At 43.3% G+C, this 23,149-nt stretch overlaps 1 protein-coding gene across 13 annotated transcripts in view; it reads right to left on the bottom strand.

Annotated features, from left to right (window-relative positions):
- Nucleotides 1–23,149, bottom strand: part of KCNMA1 (potassium calcium-activated channel subfamily M alpha 1) — a 773,098-nt gene that overhangs the window by 146,225 nt on the left and 603,724 nt on the right. For 8 of the 13 annotated variants that reach the window (XM_040242343.1, XM_040242340.1, XM_040242327.1 and 5 more), the window contains exons 16-18: nucleotides 22,710–22,778; nucleotides 13,476–13,562; nucleotides 5,875–5,951 (exon numbers count right to left, since the gene is read on the bottom strand). In XM_040242343.1, coding sequence (XP_040098277.1) covers nucleotides 5,875–5,951; nucleotides 13,476–13,562; nucleotides 22,710–22,778 — 233 coding nt within the window. Of the gene's footprint in view, nucleotides 1–2,279; nucleotides 2,289–5,874; nucleotides 5,952–13,475; nucleotides 13,563–22,709; nucleotides 22,779–23,149 lie in introns of all 13 variants that reach the window. The other 5 variants (XM_040242344.1, XM_040242341.1, XM_040242339.1 and 2 more) reach the window with 1 other exon arrangement.

The raw sequence follows: 23,149 nt of genomic DNA, 5'->3' as shown, positions 1-23,149 counted from the left end.
TTTCTCAGACATACTCTTGGACAACTTTTCCTATACATGCAAAGGTCTCGATCATACAGAAGGAAACCTGTAGAGAAAGGGCTGCTGTAGATTAGCTCGGTTACTGCTCTTTCCTTGTGTCAAGCTGACAGTCAGTTGTCAAGTTCAGGTTCTCTGCTGGTTAGCCCTTCAGAGCCAAGCTTGGAATGGAAGAGGGAGTTGGACTCCATCCCGTTCTCACACCATCTGCCTCCTGAATCAGCAACCAAATTGTCAGCCAATTTCCAATTGTAGAATCTTAATTTCCAGGGTGGGCTGGAAGGGGCAGGAAAAGCAGTGCTCAACTGAAAGGCTCAGGTGGAGTTTTCCAACTGCTGGGAAAAAATACTGTAGGTTTCAAATGGAGCAATTCGAGGCAAGACTGGAGTGGAAGAAAAAACAAAACAACAAAACCCTGCTCTTCAATCAGATTGTAACTTCATGTTTAAAATCAGTCCAATGAAGGATGGATTATTTGCTGAAGGCGAAACTCTAGAGCTGTTCTTCGTATGCTTGGCAGCAACTAAAATTTTAAGTCAAAATATCCGTGGAAGAAAAAGTCCACTGAGGTGTAAGAAGGAGGCATTTGTGTGATGGAACGATGGGAATTCGAGAGCATTCTTTCAAGTCCTATAAACGGGGAATGATGTCTTCACTTGGTGAAATTCTCCAACCAGCTTCTGGAGGGAGGAGAAAGACCTTTCCAGGTAGTTTTCCAGGAATGGAAAGAAGGGAACTAAAAAGCTGGTTAATGATGGCAGCAAAGAGCACACTGAGCTAGTAGGGTGATCCTGCCCTGAATGCCTGGAAAAGACAGAAGAATCTGGCACTAGAGTTGTTTGTGGACTGACACCATGGTTTCCCTCCACTAGATACTGTAGGCAGCTTGGCAGGAAGGAAAGCCGTCCATGTCCTCAAGCCATTTTTCAAGATATTCTGTAGATAAAGGGAGCCACGGAGCCAATTCTGGCAGAATTTTGCCCCAAATTGAAGGTCACTTTTGTTTTGTTCGTACACAGAGTATCCCATATCCTCCAATGACTAGCCCAAACCAGATGACCAACTTTCTTCTTCTTCTGCAAAGGAGTAAGAGAGAACCGGGTACAGAAACATCTCCTCCACATTCCAGGGCTGCTGTACTGAACTGGTCTATAGGTTGGGTCTCTTGTACATGAGTAAAGATGGATGCTTGTTGCTGGTGCCATGGAAAGCAGCACTGTGCGAAGGCACACACGGAAACACTGGCCTGAAAGGTCATCATCAACTGCCACATCTTGCTGGGAGAGAAGGTCCAATTCTTTGAGTAACTTAAGGTTCAAAGACTTACATTTACTCATCCAGGCTTCTACACAGCGCATTAATAAAATGGAACATACTCTTTGAGCCATCCCTTTCTGCCTTAAACAAGTAAGCAGATCTTGCAAGATGTCTAGGTATACAGGAACTAGGTATGTCCTAGTGGGTATTGCTGAGGGAGAAATTTTATTTTAAAGCAAAGGTACTTCACAGACTATAGAAAATAATTACCACTATGGAAATACTTGTCTCCAATAAGGCAATTTAGGTACTTACAGTCCCAAAGTTGGGTGTCCAGTTAATTCTCTCTCAAGCACTTACTCATGTAGAGAGGCACGTATGGTGTAATAAATATATCACTCTCTATATATCTCTATGCTTATATATAAAAATGTACATTTTTACATATAAAGTACTGGTACATATCATATCTATATCACAACATGGAGATATATATGCAGCATATGTGTTTCCTTCAGGATAGGAATTCAACTTAATAGTAAAGGAGACCAAGTATAATTTATCAAAGGCAAGCATGACATGACCCCCAATTGACGAGGCTTCTAGAGCTAGTGGTAATTACCTCAGCCGACTCAGTGTCCCCTCAAGGTCCCTGAGACAAGGCCTTCAAGAGAAACACTGTTGTCAAGGTCTTATTTTCAAGTGGAAAAATAAGACAATGCCAGAAGCTGGCAAGAGGTTGGCAGGGAGGGGGCGGGGGGGTGGGGTGGGGGGCAATGGAGGGGGTGGGAGGTGGATGAACAGAGAGGGGTTCCCTGCTCGCAGGGTTCTCCAGCTCCAGGCTACTCTGCAGACCAAGTTGGGGCATGATGTTACTGCTACATGCAACATGAATACCAAAAGAAAAAAGAAACTGCAACTGTACAGAAAATAAAAGAAGTATCTCTTCTAGAGAAAGACAGGGGGAACTGGACTCTGGGCTGCTGGGAACCCGTTTTACTCACAATATATCACTACCAGTGTGCAGTTAAAATAGAGTAGGGGCCGTATTCCAAGGCAGCAATGAGAAAAAAAATAAATCAAAAATATGTCAATGATTAGAAGTTAAAGAAAATTCCTTCAAAACACAGCAATTTAGAACATGACTTGTCCCCTAGGAGTCCACCTTTTGGCAAACTTTTAGAAGCTGGGGGAGAAAAAAGGAAATCATTAGACCAGATTTGTTACACAGAAAAAGAAAATGAGTAAATAGCGGATTCTGAGAACTTGCTCCTTGGCCAGACAGCTGAATTTGACTCTTCCTGGATGGAGAACTATGAAAAAATGGGAAAAAAATGCAAAAGTTAAACTATACTACTACAGAATTTCCAGAAACAGAGTGTCCACACTCAATATTTCTCCAGGTAGTATGACATAAGACGTTTAAGACTGAATGAAAGTGAATGGGGACGGTGGGGATGGGGTGGGGAGATTTAGAAAGGGAAAAGCGAGGTTGGGAAGGGAGGGTTAGAAAACAAGAAAATCCAGGGATGCCATCAGCTCTGCCCTCCCAGAGACATATCATTCCAGGATGAATTATTAATACTAGGCCTACCAGGTTTGGACAATGGAGCGTGGGTCTGCTGCCCTCTCCAACTTAGGGTTACAGCCAATGTGTGCTCAAAGGCAGGAAACCACCCCAACTTGCATGCATTATTAACACTTCTAGCTCTTTCTAATAAAAGTTTCTTTGCAACCCTAATCTATCTTCCCCAATCTCCTAACCTGCCCAGCACGCCCAGGGAAGTTCAAGTTTAATCACTCATTTTATTCTAACCACCCTGCACACATATGCGTCTGCATCCCACCCTCTGTAACACAGGCTGCTATGGCCTTTTAATGAGGAAGATTGGTATGTGGACAGTTCTGACTGTTATCAAGCATTAGCCTCACAGCCGAAGGCCTCCATGAGGCCTTAGAGGGGAGAAGGGTGCACAGAGAGGGAGCGAGGCCCTATCTCACTGCTTGGCTCTGCAGGGACAGTCCTTGTGTAGCAGTCTGTGCTGCCCTGTAGGATGGGAGACCATTCGATTCACTAGCTGAACCAATGCTAAAGGTAATGAGAGTAGGATTATTTCAAACAATTATGTCCCTCTCTCTCCAGGATGAAGCTAAAGTCAGCTGCTGCTTGCTTGCCTGGAATCAAGATGGAAAAATATCCTAGAGGCCAAACCCTCATTTCCAGGGACTTAAAAACCTGACTGCTGGGTTCCACACCAGTGCCCAGTGAGGAACATGTCAGCATCCAAGCAGGAGTCGGCATCCAAGCAGGAGTCATTCCCTGCCATTTCCATTCTCGGCTCCCTAGAGCCTGTTCTCTGTCTAGTCACCAGGGAGATTCTTTAAAACAAGAATTGATGATATCATTAACTTGCTTAAACTCTTGCAATGGCTGTATTTATTATAGGACTAAAACCCAAGTTTCTTCCCATGGCCCCTGCCTGACCTCATCTCCTATCAACCTCTCCCCGACCCCACCAGCCTCATTGGCCTTCCTGCCTTTGCTCAAACACCACCAACTTATCCCTGCCTCTGCCCATGCTGTTTACCTGGACTGGATCTCAGCTTCAGCATCATTTCCCAAAGAATGCCTTCCAGACCTTTCTGGCTAAAGCAGCATCCCCTACAAGATCCCTCACACTCTCAGGCAGTCTCCTCTCTCTTCAAAGCACTTGTCTCTCTCTGAAGGTATTTAATTATTTCTATGCTCACTGCTTATCTCCATTCACTAGAGTGAAGACTCCAGGAGGGCAGGAACTATCTTACTCACTGCTCCTTCCCTGGCACCAAGAACAGTGCCTTGCACAAAGAAGGCACTCAAACACATGTGAATGACTGACCAACAAGTGAAAGGCGCCTTGCCATTTCACTGATATCCCATGGGGCCAGATTCTCTGGCAAGTATCTGGTCAAAGGTTATTGGCATTAATACTCTCCTGCATTCCCCAAACCCCTCCACTACAAGGGTTTTCTGACAAGGGTTCATCTTATCATACTTGTTTCTCTCCAATGTACTTCTGCCTTGGGATGTTGTGTTCCTTCTGATGGAAGTGATCCAGGCGATGCCTGGTCAACTGAGCTGTGTTTCCATGTTTCCAACCAACTGAGCTGAGCCAAGTGGATGTACTGCCCAGTGAGAAGGGCCTTTTGAGTTATGGAGTGTGGGGAACTGGATGAGAAGTGAGTTTCTTCTGTGTCTTTACAGGATTTTAGATGCTCTTCCTGGTAGGCTGCCAGAATTAGAGCATTCTTAGGCCCCAAGAAGTTAGAGGTATGGATACTCTGCATGGTGAGGTGTCAGAGATGGGTAAAGGAGATCACGTGTTAAGTCAGTGGACCGAAGCTGCCCCAAGCTTGGGAGTCAGCCCTAAGCATTTGCCACAAGACTGACACAAGCCCATGTGTGTGCTTGTGAAAAACCATTTTATGGGGTGATCTTTTATCATTGGGTTCTTACTCTTCAAATCCAAGATCACTCACCCTGCCCTTCTCTCTTACAAAAAAGACTAGGGAACAGCATCAAGAGAGGTCTTCAGGTGAGCCTGAACCGCTATCTGTGTGATTTGTGTGATCTCATCAATCTCATCCTCCCACTAAACTTGGAGCCTCACTTTCCTCCTTCTGTAAAATGGGATTAATAATACTCGCTGACAACTGCAAGGTTATGCTGAAGATTAAAGATAATAATGATCTTAAAGAGCTCAAGAGCTCTGGAAACATTAAAAACACCACGGGAAGGAAGGAATCACTGTTGCTGTTTTCTCCAGGGTTGTGAACAACTTCTATTAAACAATGCAATGTAATGACTGCAAGCTTTGCTTGACGTCCTAGTGCTTTAGGTCAAGAGTTCACCATCCACCATTCCTGATTTAACATATCCTCCTCAAAGTCCCACTGGCTGCTTTGTAAGGAGTTTGAGACAAGATAGGCCAGCAGCTATTGAGCCCAACCTAATCCAGCCCAAAGAGCAATGGTGTTTGAGGTTTGGTCACTAGGCAATGGTATATAAAGTCCACTGGGGATGACCAAGTTCTTCCCTTAGGCCAGTCTGAAGGTATCACAGCTGAAAACTCTGACCTCTGGTAACCAATCCAGCAAGGATCCCAAGTGCAAAGAGAGTCAGCTCCCAAACCCTCAGACTCAGTTTCCTTCAGCCCTAGCACAGCCACCTTTACACTTGACAGCCCCTAGTCCACTGAAAATCACCAGGCGAAAACACTCCCTCCTCCAGGGCCTCGGCTGCCCTCCATCTCAAACATAGACTGCATTTACTGTGTTTGATGGACACAGCTACCTAGGCATCCCTTTAGAGTCAAGAAGTGGGGATCAGGCGTGAGGCTCACACCGAGGTGTTGATGGTGGCGATTTTCCATCCTCTGCTCTGATCAAGTGAGGACAAGCATTTATTTCATGTCTCTTTAAACTGTGGGGTGAAACATAAACATATTCAAGAACCCTCTTGATGTTTAGTGTTTCTTTAAAAAGAAAAGGAGAAGGGAAATGAACTGGGGGAAAAGAGGAAGGAGAGAGGGAGGGGAGGGGGAAAGAAACACTACTTACGCCGTTTGCAGCCGCATTTTTTTATCCTTTTGGGATCCGTGATGTCATCATGACAGGCCTTGCAGTAAAAAAATGCCCTGGAGAGAGAGAATGGAAAAACTGACACATTTCATAATCCACCCAAGTGAAATGAGGACCACATTTCCTCCACCATGGTGCCAAATTAATGAAACACGCCAGCACTAATTTCCTTTAATCTTCTGAAAGGTTTAGACATTCATAGACGGAAATGTTTGTTGCAAGACCATTTACTTCAAACACAGGGTTCTGCAATTTGAGTTAGTGCTTCTTTTCATAAACTTTTATTTGAAAAGGAGCTGGGAGAGGGTTTGCTGACGTGACACACCACGTCTGCCCTCCCCGCTTTCATTTTGGAGAACAGCCCTCAATGCTACTCATCAGAACACTTGGGCAACCAGCTCTGGGCCCTCGGTGGGAGGTTAAATACATCCCTGACATCCTCATGGTCTGATAAAATAGGTATTAAAAGGGCACAAGGATGACATTCCTCAGTCAAATAAAAATATCAGCCTTGTCACTGATACTTGAAAGCACATTCTCCTCTGTCAAATTCCTTCTGGGATTTCATAGCCCATATTTACTCCCAAACAGGCCGGACCCACTCCCACACTCTCCGGACCTGAGAATACTACATCAGTGAAGGTTTTCTTCTTACTAAGGAGCACAGTTCATTTGACCCCAGGGATGGGTTGGGCAGAGGGTGTTATAGGGTTAGGGTAGAAGACTAAACTTGGGTGGAAAGGTGACCCACAGGCAGCAATCAACAAGAAAATCCCCTCAGATGACTCAAGTGTCAATACGTGATTACAAGGTGCACTGGCTGTGTTGGAGATATTCTGGATGAGACAAAGCAAGGTCACTGGAGCACTGTTTAAAATGTACAGAGCCTGGAAAAACAGCACTGGGGGCGGGTATCCTTTCAGTACTGGGGAGGGGCGTGGGTACTGTGATAGTGATAAAATTCACCAGAACAACCTTCTGAATAAAGAGACTAACAAAATTTCTGGCTCACCACCTTCATCACTCTCAACATGCAACTGAATGCCAAGGATAAACATGGTCTTTCCTTGACCTAGACTATAAAGAAATAAACACATTTCTTGACCATGTTATTCTCGGTTCCTTTTTGTTTTTCATAGGACTTCATTTATGTTTGGCACTGGCTGGAAACCAACTTTAAGGCTTTGGGATCTGGAAGAGATTGTGTAGATCTTGTAGCCGAAGTCCCTGGAACTCAGTGTCTTCATCTGTAAATCGAGGAGGTTGTCATGATCTGCCTAAAGTCATCCTGTCTAGACCTTAGCCAATTCCAGGACTTCTAAAGTCAAGCCCAAAGGTCTTTCTACCTTAGCAGCTAAGCCACTGGTTAAAATGCCAGTTCTCAACCATCTTGCAAAAAACAAAAGGTAGCTGATTGCTTGGCTGAGTAACAGTGTGGCTAAGAATCCAATCAGAGATGACTTGCCTTGAAAGGGGAAGGACAGGAAAGGAGGAAGCAATTTTTCTTTCACTTCCCTTGGACATTTTCTCCCCCATTTGATGTTTCTACACATAATAATTGTAACAAAAATGCATTTATAGAGCACAGATTATAGCCCAGGAGCTGTTTTAAGCATGTTATAAGCATTAACACATTAACATATTTGATTCTCAAACAATCCTTTGAAAGAGATATGATTATTATCTCTGAATTACAGATGAGGAAACTGAAGCACAGAGAGGTTAAGTAGCCTGCCCAACGTCACAAAGAGAAGAGTAGCAGAGCCCGGATTGGAACTCACACAGTCAAGTGCCAGGGCCCAAGGTCTTAACACACCTCCACTAAAGAGATAGTGAGACAATGATGGGTCTGAATAGATGACTAAAAAGGTAAAGTATGATTATTTCATGAATTAAAGCTGGATTCTGAAAATGAAATATGCAAAGGGCCAGACATGTAAACTTAATGAGTGAAATGGGGGTGGAGGGGCCTGTGGTGACCTGGAGATGCACTCCCCCCAACCGAGGGCAGAGTATCTAAGCTCCAGCTGATTCTTGCTAAGAGGCACGTCTCTGCACTTCCCCACCCATCTCTGCCTTCCATGCTCACCTGGCAAAGCCCTGCCGTTCCGTACACCTGTACTCAAGCAGCTGAGCCTTGCTGGGGAAAGGAACACACCTCTGTACCAACTGATTTCGCTTTAAATCCACGGTTGTGCATGCCAGGGGCCTTTCCACACTTCTCGGGATCCCCTGCCTCGCACCTCCTCCTCCCTGTCAACTCTCTCACCACTCCCTCTCCTCCTCACCCCACCCCCTTCTCCAGTTGGTGACCCTGCCCCATCCATCATCAAGACCAGATCTGCATTCTGCAAAGCTGGCCTTAGGGTCTCCTTGTCCTCGGGTTTCCTGTTGTGTTTGGCCAGTGGGAGGGGCCGGCAGGAGACTGGAGGGTGAACAGTGGTAGGAGTTGGCAGTGATGAGATTCCTTTACTGAAGGACCCAGCTCCTGCCAGCAGTGTCTCCTACGCTGCAACCTTTCCACGTTCTGACAGCCCTCCTTTGAGTCTGCAGATCCAGGGCTAAGAGAGGCTCCTGTCTGTTGTGAGCTCTGGGGTGCTTTGTCATCCCTTGCTAGTTTTCCTTAACTCTGTCCCCATAGCTTTACATGGTCCCTTTATAAAACTTGTCTCCCTTTTCTCATTTAAGCATGTCATTTGTTTCTTGCCAGGACCCTCACTGATAGAGCAGCTACCCAAATGTACATCTCCAGCCCTCATTTTCCCAGAATGCCAGAATCTTAGGTCCCACTGGCTGCATGATACCACCATGTGTATGTTTCGTGTGTATTGCGTGCTTATCCTAGCCTAGATAGAATTCTTGATTTCCTACCACCCTGAACTTGCTCCTTCCCCAGTTTACCCTGTCTCGGTAAGATGGAGCCATCATTCCCCCCCAACAGTGTAAGCTCCAGGTCTAGGCTCCATTCTTGATTCCTCTTTTTCCCCTCACTTCTTATATCCAGTTCATCAGAGGGTCCTACAGACTCTGTAAAATGTATTCTGAGTTGGTCTTACTTCTTTCCACCTCTACTCACCTCTTGCAGCAGCCCCCAAGTCCATGAGCCTCCTCTCCCCTACCCCCACTACCTCCCACTCTCTACCATGCAGATGGAAACACCTCTTAATACATCATCTCCAGCTTAAGACCATCCATGATTCCATGTAATAACACAGCCTCTGTATAAAGTTCTATGGAAACCAGCCCCTGCTGTTCCCTCTAACCTCATCTCACCCCCTCAGTTCCCTAAACACAACAAAATTGTTACCACCGTGTCTCCTCTTCCCTTCTGATCCCTGTTCAATGGATTCTTTTTCATCACCTCCATCTTTGCTCATATATCTCTCCCTCAGAGCAGCCATCACTTCAGTTCAGTTCAGTTGCTCAGTCATGTCCAACTCTTTCTGACCCCATGAATCACACCACGCCAGGCCTCCCTGTCCATCACCATCTCCCGGAGTTCACTCAAACTCACGTCCATCAAGTCGGTGATGCCATCCAGCCATCTCACCCTCTGTCGTCCCCTTCTTCTCCTGCCCCCAACCCCTCCCAGCATCAGAGTCAACTATTCACGTGAGGAGGCCAAAGTACTGGAGTTTCAGCCTCAGCATCAGTCCTTCCAACAAACACCCAGGGCTGATCTCCTTCAGAATGGACTGGTTGGATCTCCCTGTAGTCCAAGGGACTCCCAAGAGTCTTCTCCAACACCACAGTTCAAAAGCATCAATTCTTCAGTGCTCAGCTTTCTTCAGTCCAACTCTCACATCCATACATGACCACTGGAAAAACCATAGCCTTGACTAGACAGACTTTTGTGGGCAAAGCAATGTCTCTGCTTTTTAATATGCTATCTAGGTTGGTCATAACTTTCCTTCCAAGGAGTGTCTTTTAATTCCATGGCTGCAATCACCATCTGCAGTGATTTTGGAGCCCAAAAAAATAAAGTCTGACACTGTTTCCACTGTTTCCCCATCTATTTCCCATGAAGTGATGGGACCAGATGCCATGATTTTCGTTTTCTGAATGTTGAGCTTTAAGCCAACTTTTTCACTCTCCTCTTTCACTTTCATCAAGAGGCTTTTTAGTTCCTCTTCACTTTCTGCCATAAGGGTGGTGTCATCTGCATATCTGAGGTTATTGATATTTCTCCCGGCAATCTTGATTCCAGCTTGTGCTTCTTCCAGCCCAGCGTTTCTCATGATGTACTCTGAATATAAGTTAAATAAGCAGGGTGACAATATACAGTCTTGACGTACTCCTTTTCCTATTTGGAACCAGTCTGTTGTTCCATGTCCAGTTCTAATTGTGGCTTCCTGATCTACATACAGATTTCTCAAGAGGCAGGTCAGGTGGTTTGATATTCCCATCTCTTTCAGAATTTTCCAGTTTATTGTGATCCACACAGTCAATGGCTTTGGCATAGTCAATAAAGCAGAAATAGATGTTTTTCTGGAACTCTCTTGCTTTTTCCATGAGCCATCACTTACCCGCAATCTAAATCAGTGACAGTTGCATTAATTCTTTGCATCATGAACAAACAAAACTGCAATTCTCTCTTCCCTAGAATGTGAGCCCATGAAAGCAGTGTCTCCTCCCCACTGTTCATCACTGCTTCCCTGGCACCAAGTACAGAGTGTTCTCAAAAGTGAGTGACCTGCAGATGTTTGATGAATGAAAGAGTAAGATAATGCTTGGAGGGTTTCACCCCTCTTTTCCTAAAGCACTGCATCTGAAACTTTCTCTGAGCTACAATCCATTAACTTTTTCCCAACACTTTTTTGCAACAGAGGGTGCAAACTCAATACTAGATCATCATAATCTACTTTCCATTTTAGAAAACTTGTTTAGTTTCCTGCAAACCTCCAATGTCCTTTCTGTGGTTTTCAATCCCCTAACTGACAGCATTTGCTCTTGACACATCACACACCACGGAAAATTACAGGCTGGTGTTGAGGCTGATTGTGTCAGCATGTATTTGTGAACACCATAAAGCACTGAAATGAGACATATTGTACTCTCTAACAGGAGAAAGCGATGGCACCCCACTCCAGTACTCTTGCCTGGAAAATCCTATGGACAGAGGAGCCTGGTAGGCTGCAGTCCATGGGGTCGCTAAGAGTCAGACACGACTGAGCGACTTCACTTTCACTTTTCACTTTCCTGCATTGGAGAAGGAAATGGCAACCCACTCCAGTGTTCTTGCCTGGAGAATCCCAGGGATAGCAGAGCCTGGTGGGCTGCCATCTATGGGGTCGCACAGAGTCGGACACGACTGAAGTGACTTAGCAGCAGCAGTACTCCCTAACACAGGAGGTAATTTGTTTTTTGGACTGCCTGGTATCCGTGACATTCATTAGTGAGAGATGCAATAGGAAACAGAATTACACAAATAGGAGCTTCATGTCATATTTGCTATCTGGGAGGTACATGTGTCAATGGTACACTGTGTGCCCCCAGCCCCCTATGCATGCTCCAGCTTTTGTGTCTTGTGTCTGGTCAAGGGATCAACCTTCTCTCCCAGGAGACCTGGAGGGGCTTCAGTCCCACTTAGCCTGGCTTTCCTCTTGCAGGTGACCCCAGTTTGGGGGGTATTCCTAGAAAAGGTGAGGTTCTATGAACTGGATAAGGAGCTTTTCCTCTTTCACCTGAATAATGACAATCCTGTGCCAATTTGCAGAAGTAAATTTAAATCATTAGATACCTCAGTCTCAAGTTTTTTCTTTCGCTTCTACACCCCATTTTTTTTTCCTGAGCTTTCTTTTTTTTTTTTGGCTGTACCACAAGGTATGCAGGATCTTAGTTCCCCAACCTGGGATTGAACCCATGCCCCCTACATTGGGAGCATGGAGTCTTAATCACTGAACTTCCAGAGAAGTCCCCCTAAAAGCTTTTATAACTAGTAGGGCTAGTTTTAAGAGGGGATGAAGAGGAAGAAAAAAAGTGTCAGTTGTCAAATCTCATAGGTCTGTGCTCAGCATGGCAGATTCACCTCTTGGCAAATAAGAATGTAAGCTTTGGAATGGGACTTACTAGTTTTAAACCCTGGCCCTATGACTCAGTAGCCATGTGGCTTTGGGCAAGTTAATTAACTAATCTGTGCCTCAGTTTCCTCACATGTAAATGGCAGTAGCAATGCTCCCTGTCTCACAGTCTGTTGAGAGGATTAAATGAGTTCATCAACGTTTGGTATCTGGAACTTAGAACACAGCTGGTGCACATGGAACTCTGCATACAAACTCACTAGTGTTTCTAACTATGGTCAAAAATTTCCTTAGAAAAGGAAAGACCAGGTCCAGTTGGGCTCTGCCACTTGCTTATATGCTACATGGCCTTGTACAAATCATTTGTCTCAATTTCACAGATGAGGAAACTGAAGCCTAGAGAGTTTCAGAAGACCAACCTCACCAGGTTATTTTCAGGACTAGCAACAAAGACTGTAGAATACCCAGCACCAGACTGACTTTGAATAGGAGTTCACTGGATGAAGACAATACTCTTATGCTCAGTCGCTGAGTCGTTTCTGACTCTTTGTGACCCTATGGACTGTAGATCACCAGGCTCCTCTGTCCATGGGACTCTTTTAAGCAAGAATACTGGAGTGGGTTGCCATTTCCTCCTCCTGGAGATTTTCCCAATCCAGGGATCAAACCTGTGTCTCCTGCATTGGCAGGCAGATTCTTTGCCACTGAGCCCCTGAGAAGCCCAGTGAAGACAATAGGCTTAATATAAAAATGACGCACCTGAACAACTCATCATTTATTTAAGATATTTTATGTGACATTGTCCTTGAGCTGAGTGACCCTTCTGACCTTCTGAGTCACATTTTTCTATCAGTAAATTTTTTCTAGTTCACAGGCTAGAATCAAATATAATAATACTCCATGGTATTCTGCAGAAAGTCCTATGATTTCCTGGGCTGTTTAAACAGGTTTGAGAATATGAACAAAAGTGTCATGAAACATTGAGGCCAGTGAAATCCTGGATTGTACCTACAGAGGCTTAAGAATTAAACCTGACCAAGTCAGCCACTTATCTAGAAAGGCCACCAATAGAAATATAGCCAGTTTGGCATTTCATCTGAAATTAATCCAAACTTTTTTGAGATTCCATTTGACACTTAAAGTAGAAAATAGAGACTTCTCAAGTAAATTTGCCTGGATAATGTTAAGAGCACTAGATGAGGGGCCATTGTCCTATGTTGTTCTGGGTCATCAGGAACTAGGGTGATCTTAAGCAATCGCTTAATCTCCCTGAGACTCAGCTTCTTCACTTGGAAAATGCAAGACCAGGTATCTAGGGTCTCCTAGGTCTAAAATGTTACCATTCTAATTCAAAGGTATGGAACTCATTGTGTGATGAGGAGTCCATGGAAGCATGTCAAAGCACAATCCTTTTTTCCTAAGGTTCAGCACCATTTGATGGAAACAGACATGTTAAGCACTTCTGGGGTTAGAGCCCAGTACACATTGAAAGCATATCTCAGTGCATGGAGATAGGTACAGCTGAGCCAAAAAGGAAGGCAAGTGAAAATAAACTCTTACCTTTTAACTTCTTTGGCATCACTTGCGATGAAAAATCCTAAAGTACCTTCTTGGATCTTAAGATGGTTTCCAGGATTAATTAATATACTGCTCAGTGAAACAAAAACAAACAAAAAAGACGTAGTTATGAGGTCATGTTCTGAAGAAAACCTTAAAGGCTACACCATATTGTTAACTTTATAGGGGGCCCACTAGTCTAATGCTTTCCCCAAAGATTTTGTCTAGAGCCTGATCTCCACGGCCCTACACATCTAATTGGATGATGCCATCATAAAGTTCTGCTGCCAGGTTCCCAGGCTGGCACACTCTCAGTTGCAGATATCAAAACAAATCCAGATTTTAGGGCTGAGTTTGTACAATGGGATTGCCATGGGCTTCTGGTTTGAGGCAAAGCTCCTAATCATGTATTGTTTGGGAAATTATTGTTGATGGTGTTATTGGTCTAACAGAGCTATGGCTACACTGACCTTCCATTAGATGGCAGGGTATTAATGGGACCCCTATATGCATACAGAAACATACACACTGCATATTACTGCAAGGAATGGTACGGGATGCCTGTAACCAATGTAGAAGTAAACGGAATATCTGCATAACATTGATACGGACCTGGAAGTGGATTCCATGTGCAGCCTGGGTAGAAAGAATTGCATCTACCCTGACAATGAGAAAAAAAAAAAAAATGCCAGCAGTTGGAAATAATGATTCCAGCCTGCTGTTTACAAAAAAGTATGAGAGTGTTTGAATAAAGTATGTATCTAGTATATCCTGATTGGGGCCAACTTGTAATTAGAAAACACAAATGCAAATTATCCCTAAAAAAAACTTCCCCCATGGGGGAAGTATAAACCTAAATATACACTGTCCTGTTTCAAAGTGGTATAAATAGATTAGCTGACCAAGCTGTGTTTGGACTGACAGAAGAGATAAATGTATCCTAATCTAATAAATGGATGAAACAAACAAACTTAACTGTCTTCAGATCAAAAGCAGAATACAGCCTATTTTACACAGAGACAGAGATGAGGCTTTGAGCTTAAGGGACACAGAATTGAGGCATTGTAAATGCCGCACTAGATACCACAGAGTTACTTTTTGATCTGAAAAGTTGGTGTTTATGGTAATAGATGTCTGGAATCAGGCTAAAGGAACTCCTCCACTGTCTAAAACAATCCAAACGGAGGATGGCATTTAAGACGTCATCTTTAACTGCTGGTAAAACCATTCCAGAAAAGTGCGGTGGCTAGCACAGCAAGGCATCTGTAGCAAGACAGGAAGGACCCAGGTGAACTTTTGTTCTCTTTGGAGAACTCAGAGCAGATCATTATTGCAAAATGTTTGCAGTCACAGAAGCATCGATTATTACCAGTAACAAGACCTGACGGGAGGAAGCCGATCCTGTGAGATCACTGTGATTAACACTAAATGACAGCAAGCGTCTATGAAGATTTGAGTGTTCTGCCCTAGAACCATAGGCAACAGTGAGATTCCTCACCAGTCAGGAAGCAGCAGGTCACACTAAATCAGGCACCTCCTGAACACACCCTTCAACTACTCTTCACCTTGGTTTAGCAGCCCTCTGACTTTTCACCATTACAGAGGAAGAGGGTCAGAGCTTTGACAGTTTCGATGGGTCCCTGTTTCAAAGTCAATTAAATGGGATGTTTTAGAAAAGCAGAAGGCTGGATTTTGCACACTTTCTTATCCTCATGACTGTGCTGTATGGCAGTTCTTCTGTGCCCTAGTTCGGCAATAAGAAATTGGGTCCAAATTCCAACCCCATCATTCAGTTACTGTCTGACTTTGGGCAAGTTAGTAATCCTCCCTAGAACTCAACTTCCTCACATACAAGATGAAGATAAGCATAGTCTGCTTTACTTTTTTCAAAGGATTAAGAGAGATGATGCATAGAAAGCTAATGTATATTAGTTTTCTTATTATTGCAAAAAAAGCCAAAAGTGTATTTCACTTTTAATGAAATCATCACTTTAGCTGGCCCCATAGAATGGAACATAGAACTTCATACCAAAATACCTTGGCCATAATTAGATAAAGTTATTATAGGGAGAAGAACTGTACACTCTAGAATAATATACAGAAATATACAGGAAAATTCTGAGTCCTTCTGGAGTTTAAAGGAACTAATTTCTTGAAGTTGAATAAGCCTACATTTTGATGTGTATTCATATAAGGATGTAAAAGCTTCTGAGTGAAAAAGAAATCCTATCGTAGTTTTAACAATGCAATTCAAAAGGGGAAATTTGACACTCATCAATGTCTGGGTGACACATAGGAGCAAAACAAGCCTCACACAAAACCCTGTTTCTTTTTTTTTTTTTTTTTGCATCATATGCTTCATTAATTGCACTCCAGTGATCAAGCCCATTGTGTCACGGTTCCTATCAATGGAAAGTTTCTTTTCATTTCCTTTGTTCTTTAGCAACAGTAAGAATTGGTGTACAGTGAGGGTTTGGGACTGTCATTCTGGAGACAGCAGGTTGAGATAATTTATTACAGCCTTCAAGCTTGCTTTAGTCAAGTCAGTGCGGCGGAGAGGAAAGCTTTTGGGCATTGATGTCAGGTACATTAGGTTCAAATCTCAGTTTCGATGCCTGTGTTGGTTAAGGGAACAGGTGTGTGTGTTGGACAGCCGAGCTCAGGTCCTGGCCTTGGGCATGGACCTGCTGACAAACCTCACTCTCCTCATCTGTAAAATGGGGGGAATAATTGCTAGCTTATAGTGTCACAAAGAGAATTAAAGTACATACCATTCATACTATGTCCTGAGTGAGGGATCACAAAGCAGGTCCTTAATACATGGTCACTATTATTAGTAAGCAAGGTAATGACACCAACTAAACAAGAGGAGACAATCTCTCAGAGCACCACTGCTCTCCGTTTGATCTTTGGTGCTAATAAACTACCTAGGAGGCATCTTACTGGTACTGGAAGACCTCTGTACTGATTGAGATATCCAAAGCATTTTGATCCCCATGACATATCTGGAGATGGGCTCATCTGGACTAGCTTTTGGCTGCACAGTAGAGTATCTCCCTGTTCCTTAAACCTCATGGCTGATTGTGTAAGGCCCTGTAAGCACCTCCAAGGGCATCACTGACCATGGGACTCTAGGATGCCCTCTTGTTCCCTCTTGGACAGGAGGGGAGGCTTCACATCATCTCTGTGTGAGAGCCAAGGCTACATCGTTTGTAGTATCCTGCTCAGGCTAAGGCACCCTTCTGGGTGGGAACCAAAAGGCTGAGCTCAGCTCTTGAGAATAATGAAGGAAAGAAATCTAGATACACAAAGGTTTGTTGTGCTGCATTCCACTCATAGATTTAAGGGTTTGGTAAAGAAGCACGTGCCCCTGATTTCAGGGGACCATTGCATATAATACTTCCTGTGTAAGGGTACCAAGTTTCAAAGTCTCTTTAAGGAAATCTATTACTCTTTTTGATATTTTAGACAGTTGAGTCTTCTATCCACATTCCAAATCTAGAACGTTTAAATCCATTAAATCCTCCTTTCTTTGAAACTATAAAAAGATAAGGATCCTAGACAGAAGTAACTCTTTTTCCTGCCAAATGCTTGCTACCCTTAGAATATGCTATTGACCTTCTAATGGGAATATGTAAATCTTTCCAAAGATCTTTGATCTCAAAAGACGTTAAGTTTGTTTGGCTTTTATGGCTGCCAAAAGTCTCCCTCCTTGTGCCTCACTTTAAAACAGGCTTTTGCTCCAATTTTGTCTAATTCACTAGCTTATCAGAGATAAATGTCAAGATGTGTCACGCGAAGAATCAAGGAAATCTCTAAGAAAAAAAGCCTAAATATCAATTAGCAGAATTCCAATAGGGACATCTTCTTGGCAGGGATGGATTTTTTCTTAATTCAAGGAACTATAAGTGATCCTCTTTTTCTTCTATGATCTTGTTAATTTCAACTGAAAACATTCAGTAACAGCTGGAGGCAAAGGGCTGGTGTGATCCCTTCCCCAAGGATTCTTACTCTCCCTCTCTTTTTCCTAGTTTTATATTTAGACTTATTTTTTAGTTCCTTATACACCCTATGGAGCAAATATTTATTTTCTGTAGGGAAACCATAATTAAATAAAAGACTGAAAACCATAATCCTATTTTATTTACTTTTATAAGCAAGTTTCTCATAGTAATCAGCTTAAAGCCCTGCCTGCAATAGGCACATTTCAACTCTCTTGAATGAGTGAAAACCATAAGCAGTGGCCTCAGTTACAGAAGTGTCTCTTTCCTTCTCTAATAAAGAGAAAGGTAGTCACAGATGTTCTTCCAAAGTCCAAGCTGCAATTCTCACCAGTTGGGCCTACCAAAGGAGTGACCACACTCCTGGGGATTTGTTGCTTGATAGCAAAATGATTTGGAGAAGGCAATGGCAACCCACTCCAGTACTCTTGCCTGGAAAATCCCATGGACGGAGGAGCCTGGTAGACTGCAGTCCATGGGGTCGCTAAGAGTCGGACACGACTGAGTGACTTCACTTTCACCTTCATGCACTGGAGAAGGAAATGGCAACCCACTGCAGTGTTCTTGCCTGGAGAATCCCAGGGATGGGGGAGCCTGGTGGGCTGCCGTCTATGGGGTCACACAGAGTCGGACACGACTGAAGCGACTTAGCAGCATCAGCAGCAAAATGATTTGTTCCCTTTCTCTACCACTTACGCATAACAACTGGGAAACATCTAGTTATCCCTTCTTCAGTCATCATAAACTTTACTTGGTCACTATTTTTGGAGACAACCAAGGATTAGTTATTCAACTGAAACACATTTTTTTAAAGCAAATTTTTTATCCACTATGGATAAATATGACAGGTGTGTATTTCTCTCCTCCCTCCCCTCAATTTTGATAGGTGTAGCGTACCATTCCCTGAGCAATTACAAAAATATCACTCACATGAGAAAACAGTTTGTACTTGATAACATGGTAATTATATCTGTGTCTAGCAAGCTAATGGGACTTCATGAACTAGGGCAAAACGATAAGGACATGTAGCACTTTAGTTCATGCTGTGCCCAGATGAATCGTGCCAGTGGGGGGTGGTCTTTCTGACCACACAAGGTCACAGAGATTGCTATTGGGTGGGACTTTGTTTGACCAGTGGTTGCCCTGCAGTTTATGGGCTATGTTCAGGCACAGCCAAAAGAAACCCCAAATCACAAATCTTATTGACTTTCTGGAACTTTTCATTTCTTCTTGGGTTTAAAATATATTCTGCTAGAGTCCCACACAACTAGACACACACACTTTTCCTATAAAATATATGTAAGGGCACAGTGTGCATTCCATGCTTCAATATGTTTGAGCCCAATTCACTTACACAGAGACAGCATAATAAAGATTGCTCCCAGTTGATCACACTCAAATGACCACCTCTGTGGTCTGCCAATGACAGGGGCAAGGACTTGTTTAGCCTGAATCCATTTCAGTAATTTTAGAAATGTCATTTTAAAATCTATTTTGCACATAAGGAAAACAGTAGCCTTATGGGATGGGAAAGAGAGTTCGTTTGGGAAGGACCATGCTGGATATTTGGTTCTGGGAGCAAACCATGTCACTTTCTGATACACTTCAGGACAAGTCATGCCTATATCACAACATGCCTCACCACAAGATAAAAGGGCTCAAAGGCCAAAAGCCAACAGCAGAGGTGCAACCACTGTGGACCTTTGAAGATGCAAAGTGTTGCAGTAACTTCTTGCAGTTGGATCATATCAATAATACCAAACTGACAGGAAGCCACCTCTACTCAAGAGAATCACTGAAGAATCTGATTTTGGAAAGAGTTTCAGATAGATAGATACACACACACACACACACAATTACAAACAAAAACACATGACCGTGATTACAACCACAGAACAAAACAACTCTAGAGAATATGAACAAGGAGGCATCTCAATAGTACGTTTTCAACAATACTGTCTTGGAGAAAACAACACTGCAAATATAAACCCAAAAAGTTGGAGGGGAAAAAAAATCTATCGATGAGGATTTGGTCATGCTTCATGCAACATAAAAAGCAGCAAAACAGGGTGAGGTCACATGGTGAAAACTGAGATACTTCATATTGAGAAATATGCCCAAACACATTGGGAAGAAAGAGAAACATGAGTTCATCTCAATAAACAGTACTCATTCAGTAAACCAAATGCGATGACCTAGCAATTGAGTAGCAGCATTCTAAGTCTGTACTGAGTACTGGCCCAGGGAGAAAGTACATCAAATGTTATCATCAGAATTAGCATACGGAAAGAGAGTTACGTGTAAGGGCTTGGTCTCTGTTTTGTGGATAAAAGGACACAGATTTGTCTCTACAAACTGGAAACCGGACACAGGGCAGAGGAGGTCACCGGGAATGTGGATGTGGTATGCAGACAAACGGCACCAAAACACATCAGGACAGGACAGAAACAGACACCAAGGGCTGGAGAGACCCGTTCTCCTTTGTCAGCTCTACTAGCATTTGTTCCCATCGCTGGTGCCATGACTGAAAACAGGATTGGGCCTTTGTTTTGTGTAGGTTTCCTGCAAAGAAGTTAGTGCATGATCCAAAAGAATCGCCAAATCAAACAAGAAAAGCAATATGCTACTTTCAGTTTTTATGGACTCTGGTTGGAGAGAGGTTTGTATATAAAAACATATATATACACACATATATATAATATATGTATATACGGGGCTAGACAAGGGAATGAGATTATATATATGTATACACATATATATAATCTCTATCTTCCTGAATTCTTGGCAAAGGGTTAGTCCTGTGGTTAGACGTGAAGACGGAGGATGGAAGTTGGGAGGAAAGTTAACGAAGAGAGCATACCGCTTTCGGCTTCTGCAAAACGACAAGAAAAGAATTGAAAATCAAACAATTGGATAATTAATTGACTGACACCAGAAGGAAAGAAGGAATAAAACCTTTGTTTCAAGTTATTTGCAGGATGCATGTGAAAACAAGGTTTTCTGGCAAAGCATGGGAACAGTATCATGGGGGTGAAACAGCAACAAAGGAGGCAGTTCACACAGGTCAGAGGCACGGGGCAGAGGTGGAAAAAAAGAATGGGGGCGGCCCTCTGAATTGTAACACCCAGTCACTTAGGAAATGGGAGAGGAAGGCAAATGGGACATTTTTAAATGAAGAACAAAATCAAAATGATTATCTCAGGAAGGGTCAGAAGCTCAGTTCTTTTTAACACAAATACTGTGTTTGAGTCCTGTGTTTTCTTGGAGGCATGATCCACATTCCCTCCAACACACCTTTTTCCACAAGAACCAACGTGCTTCCACACTGAGACCAAGCCATGTTTGAAGATTAAAGCTGGCAGCTATAGACAGAAAGCTAAACCCAAGTCTTACTGGTTCTTTTCTCTCTCTTCTGAAAAAGGAAATTCTAAAAGCTTTCTGTACGTGCAAATATGGCTTTGTTGAAAACATCTCTGATTTCTGAATTAATTGGAGCATCTATCAAATAAAAGATTGTGCCTTCAGGGAGAGCACTGAGTTATTTTTCTTAGAACGGTGACAGCGGATTCACGTTGAAACCGTTAAGTCTTTCTCTCTCCCTCCTTTGTGACCAAGAAGTGGCAGGTGGGAGATGGCTGGTTAAGGTACAGGGTGCAGTCTCCTGCCATGGAATTATTCCAGAATGGCTGAGAAACACTCTTCAGCATCACCCACATGATGACATTTTTTTCCCTTAGAGATGTACAGAAGTGATAGAGAGCACTAAATTATACAAAGATTTACTAACTTGGCAACATGAGAATATCATTTGCAGAAACCCAGGATACACATTTTCCCCTACACAGGTACAGGGGTATATTGGCAACAACATGGGCAAGCAACAATCCCAGAAACATCCACTTTATCTGTTGAACAGCAAATAGCCAAGAACTCTCGGGTGTTTTGCAAATAATATTCTTCACTTTGGCAGCACAGAGAAGAAAAACGTATATCTACATAAATAGTTGTCAACTGCTAAGACCATGGTCTACCATGTGGTCACCAAATCTACCATTTTGTCTTCCTTTTGGTTGATTTGGATATTCAAAATTATTTAATATGTGATCAGATTGACTTTGTGAGCAATCTGATCTGGTGGCTAAGGTAACAGAGAACATTGGATTGACTGGCTTACAATCCAGTGTTTGATTTTGTTTGTTTGTTTGCTTGTGTTTGGCTCATAGAGACACGGGCTACATATGTGAAAGTCTGGCTTTATTGAGTCATGCACTCAGAAAATGGAAACTCCTTAAATGATGATAGCAGGAACCTTCTAGTCTTGCCCTGCAGTCAGTTAATAAGGCATATGTTGGAGGATATTTCCACCATTCCCATGGACACCTACAGGTAAACTTTTTAACATGGATGTCAGTTCAAGGGACATAAGCCTGAGCACTTCTCAGTAAGCTCTCCTTCTTCTAAAGCTATTGATAAGAATTGAGGAGAAAAAAAAAAAAAGAATTCAGGAGCAAAAAAGTCATCTCTCTGTTATCTGTAATGCATCCAGTACTCCAACAAAAATTCCTTGTTAATGGCAATGCTTCCTACTTCCAGCACAAACTCATATATTGACTGGAGTGTTATCTATTTTGACCAGACCTGGTCCCTCATCAGTCTGATTTGCACATAATTAAGTACAAAATAAATAAATAAAGAGGGCTCCTGCCTCCAAGCCCTGTTCTCTGGGCTAATTTACATGAAGCTGATATTCTGCCACCTGGATTTCAGTTGCACCGGGAGAAACACATATGGTACACAATAGGCTGCTTGTAATTTGGCTCCAAGAGAGCTGTGATCTCCCATCACGGCTCTGCCCCATGCCTGCTTTGAAGGAGGCCAGAGTCCACCTGCTTTTTGCTCACAGCAGTAAACATGGGTTTAAGGACAGGGTCTGTCCCTTGTTTTATATTTAGAGGGTGAAAAGTGTAAGTTGGTGTGATCAGATGGAGATCTGGATGCCTCATTCCTTTCCCCTGGAGAAGCAGTCTCTCCAGTGGGGTTTGGGATGCCAGGTGTCTCTGGGACAGAAGTGGCAGGGTCTAGTTAAATACACCTTGAAATGTGACTTCAAGTCAGAGAAGTGTTGCATTAGGGTTCCAAACAAATAAATAACACGTTAAGAAAGAAGTGAACCGAATGTTCCCCGCCTGCATGCTCACCATCATGTCAGCTGGGCGCTGGGTCATGGCGAACTTACCGGCTCTCTCGATTGGCGGACTTGTACTCAATGGCTATCATGAGAAGCTTGAGCTTCACAAAACACAGCCTGCAATGAGACAGAAAGTGCTGCCCAGTCAGTGGTTCCAAATGACCAGAGTCACACAACAAACACTGTTACGACCTTTCCATCTCCTGATGCAGTCATTATCCAAGGGACCCCTATTTGACAGTCTGTGTGCCAGAGGGAGGGGGCTAGGAGCCACACCTCCGCATCCTCCCCATTAAACTTGATTTCTCACAAGTGATAAGGTGCTGAATGTTCAAAGTACAAACTGCACTCAGGTCTGGATGTCTAGACACACACCCCAAGCAGGGACTTCTGCCTGGGGATTTATGCTGGGCCAGATTCATTAGTTACTCGGTCGGGTAGTAAAATGTTAACTGCAGGGGGAGGGAGGTATTTGGAGCAGCTGGACC

Source organism: Oryx dammah, unplaced genomic scaffold (genome assembly GCF_014754425.2).
Source record: "Oryx dammah isolate SB20612 unplaced genomic scaffold, SCBI_Odam_1.1 HiC_scaffold_6, whole genome shotgun sequence".
NCBI lineage: Eukaryota > Metazoa > Chordata > Mammalia > Artiodactyla > Bovidae > Oryx > Oryx dammah.
Note: the sequence above shows the minus strand (reverse complement) of the source record. Positions and strands in the feature narration are given on the sequence as shown.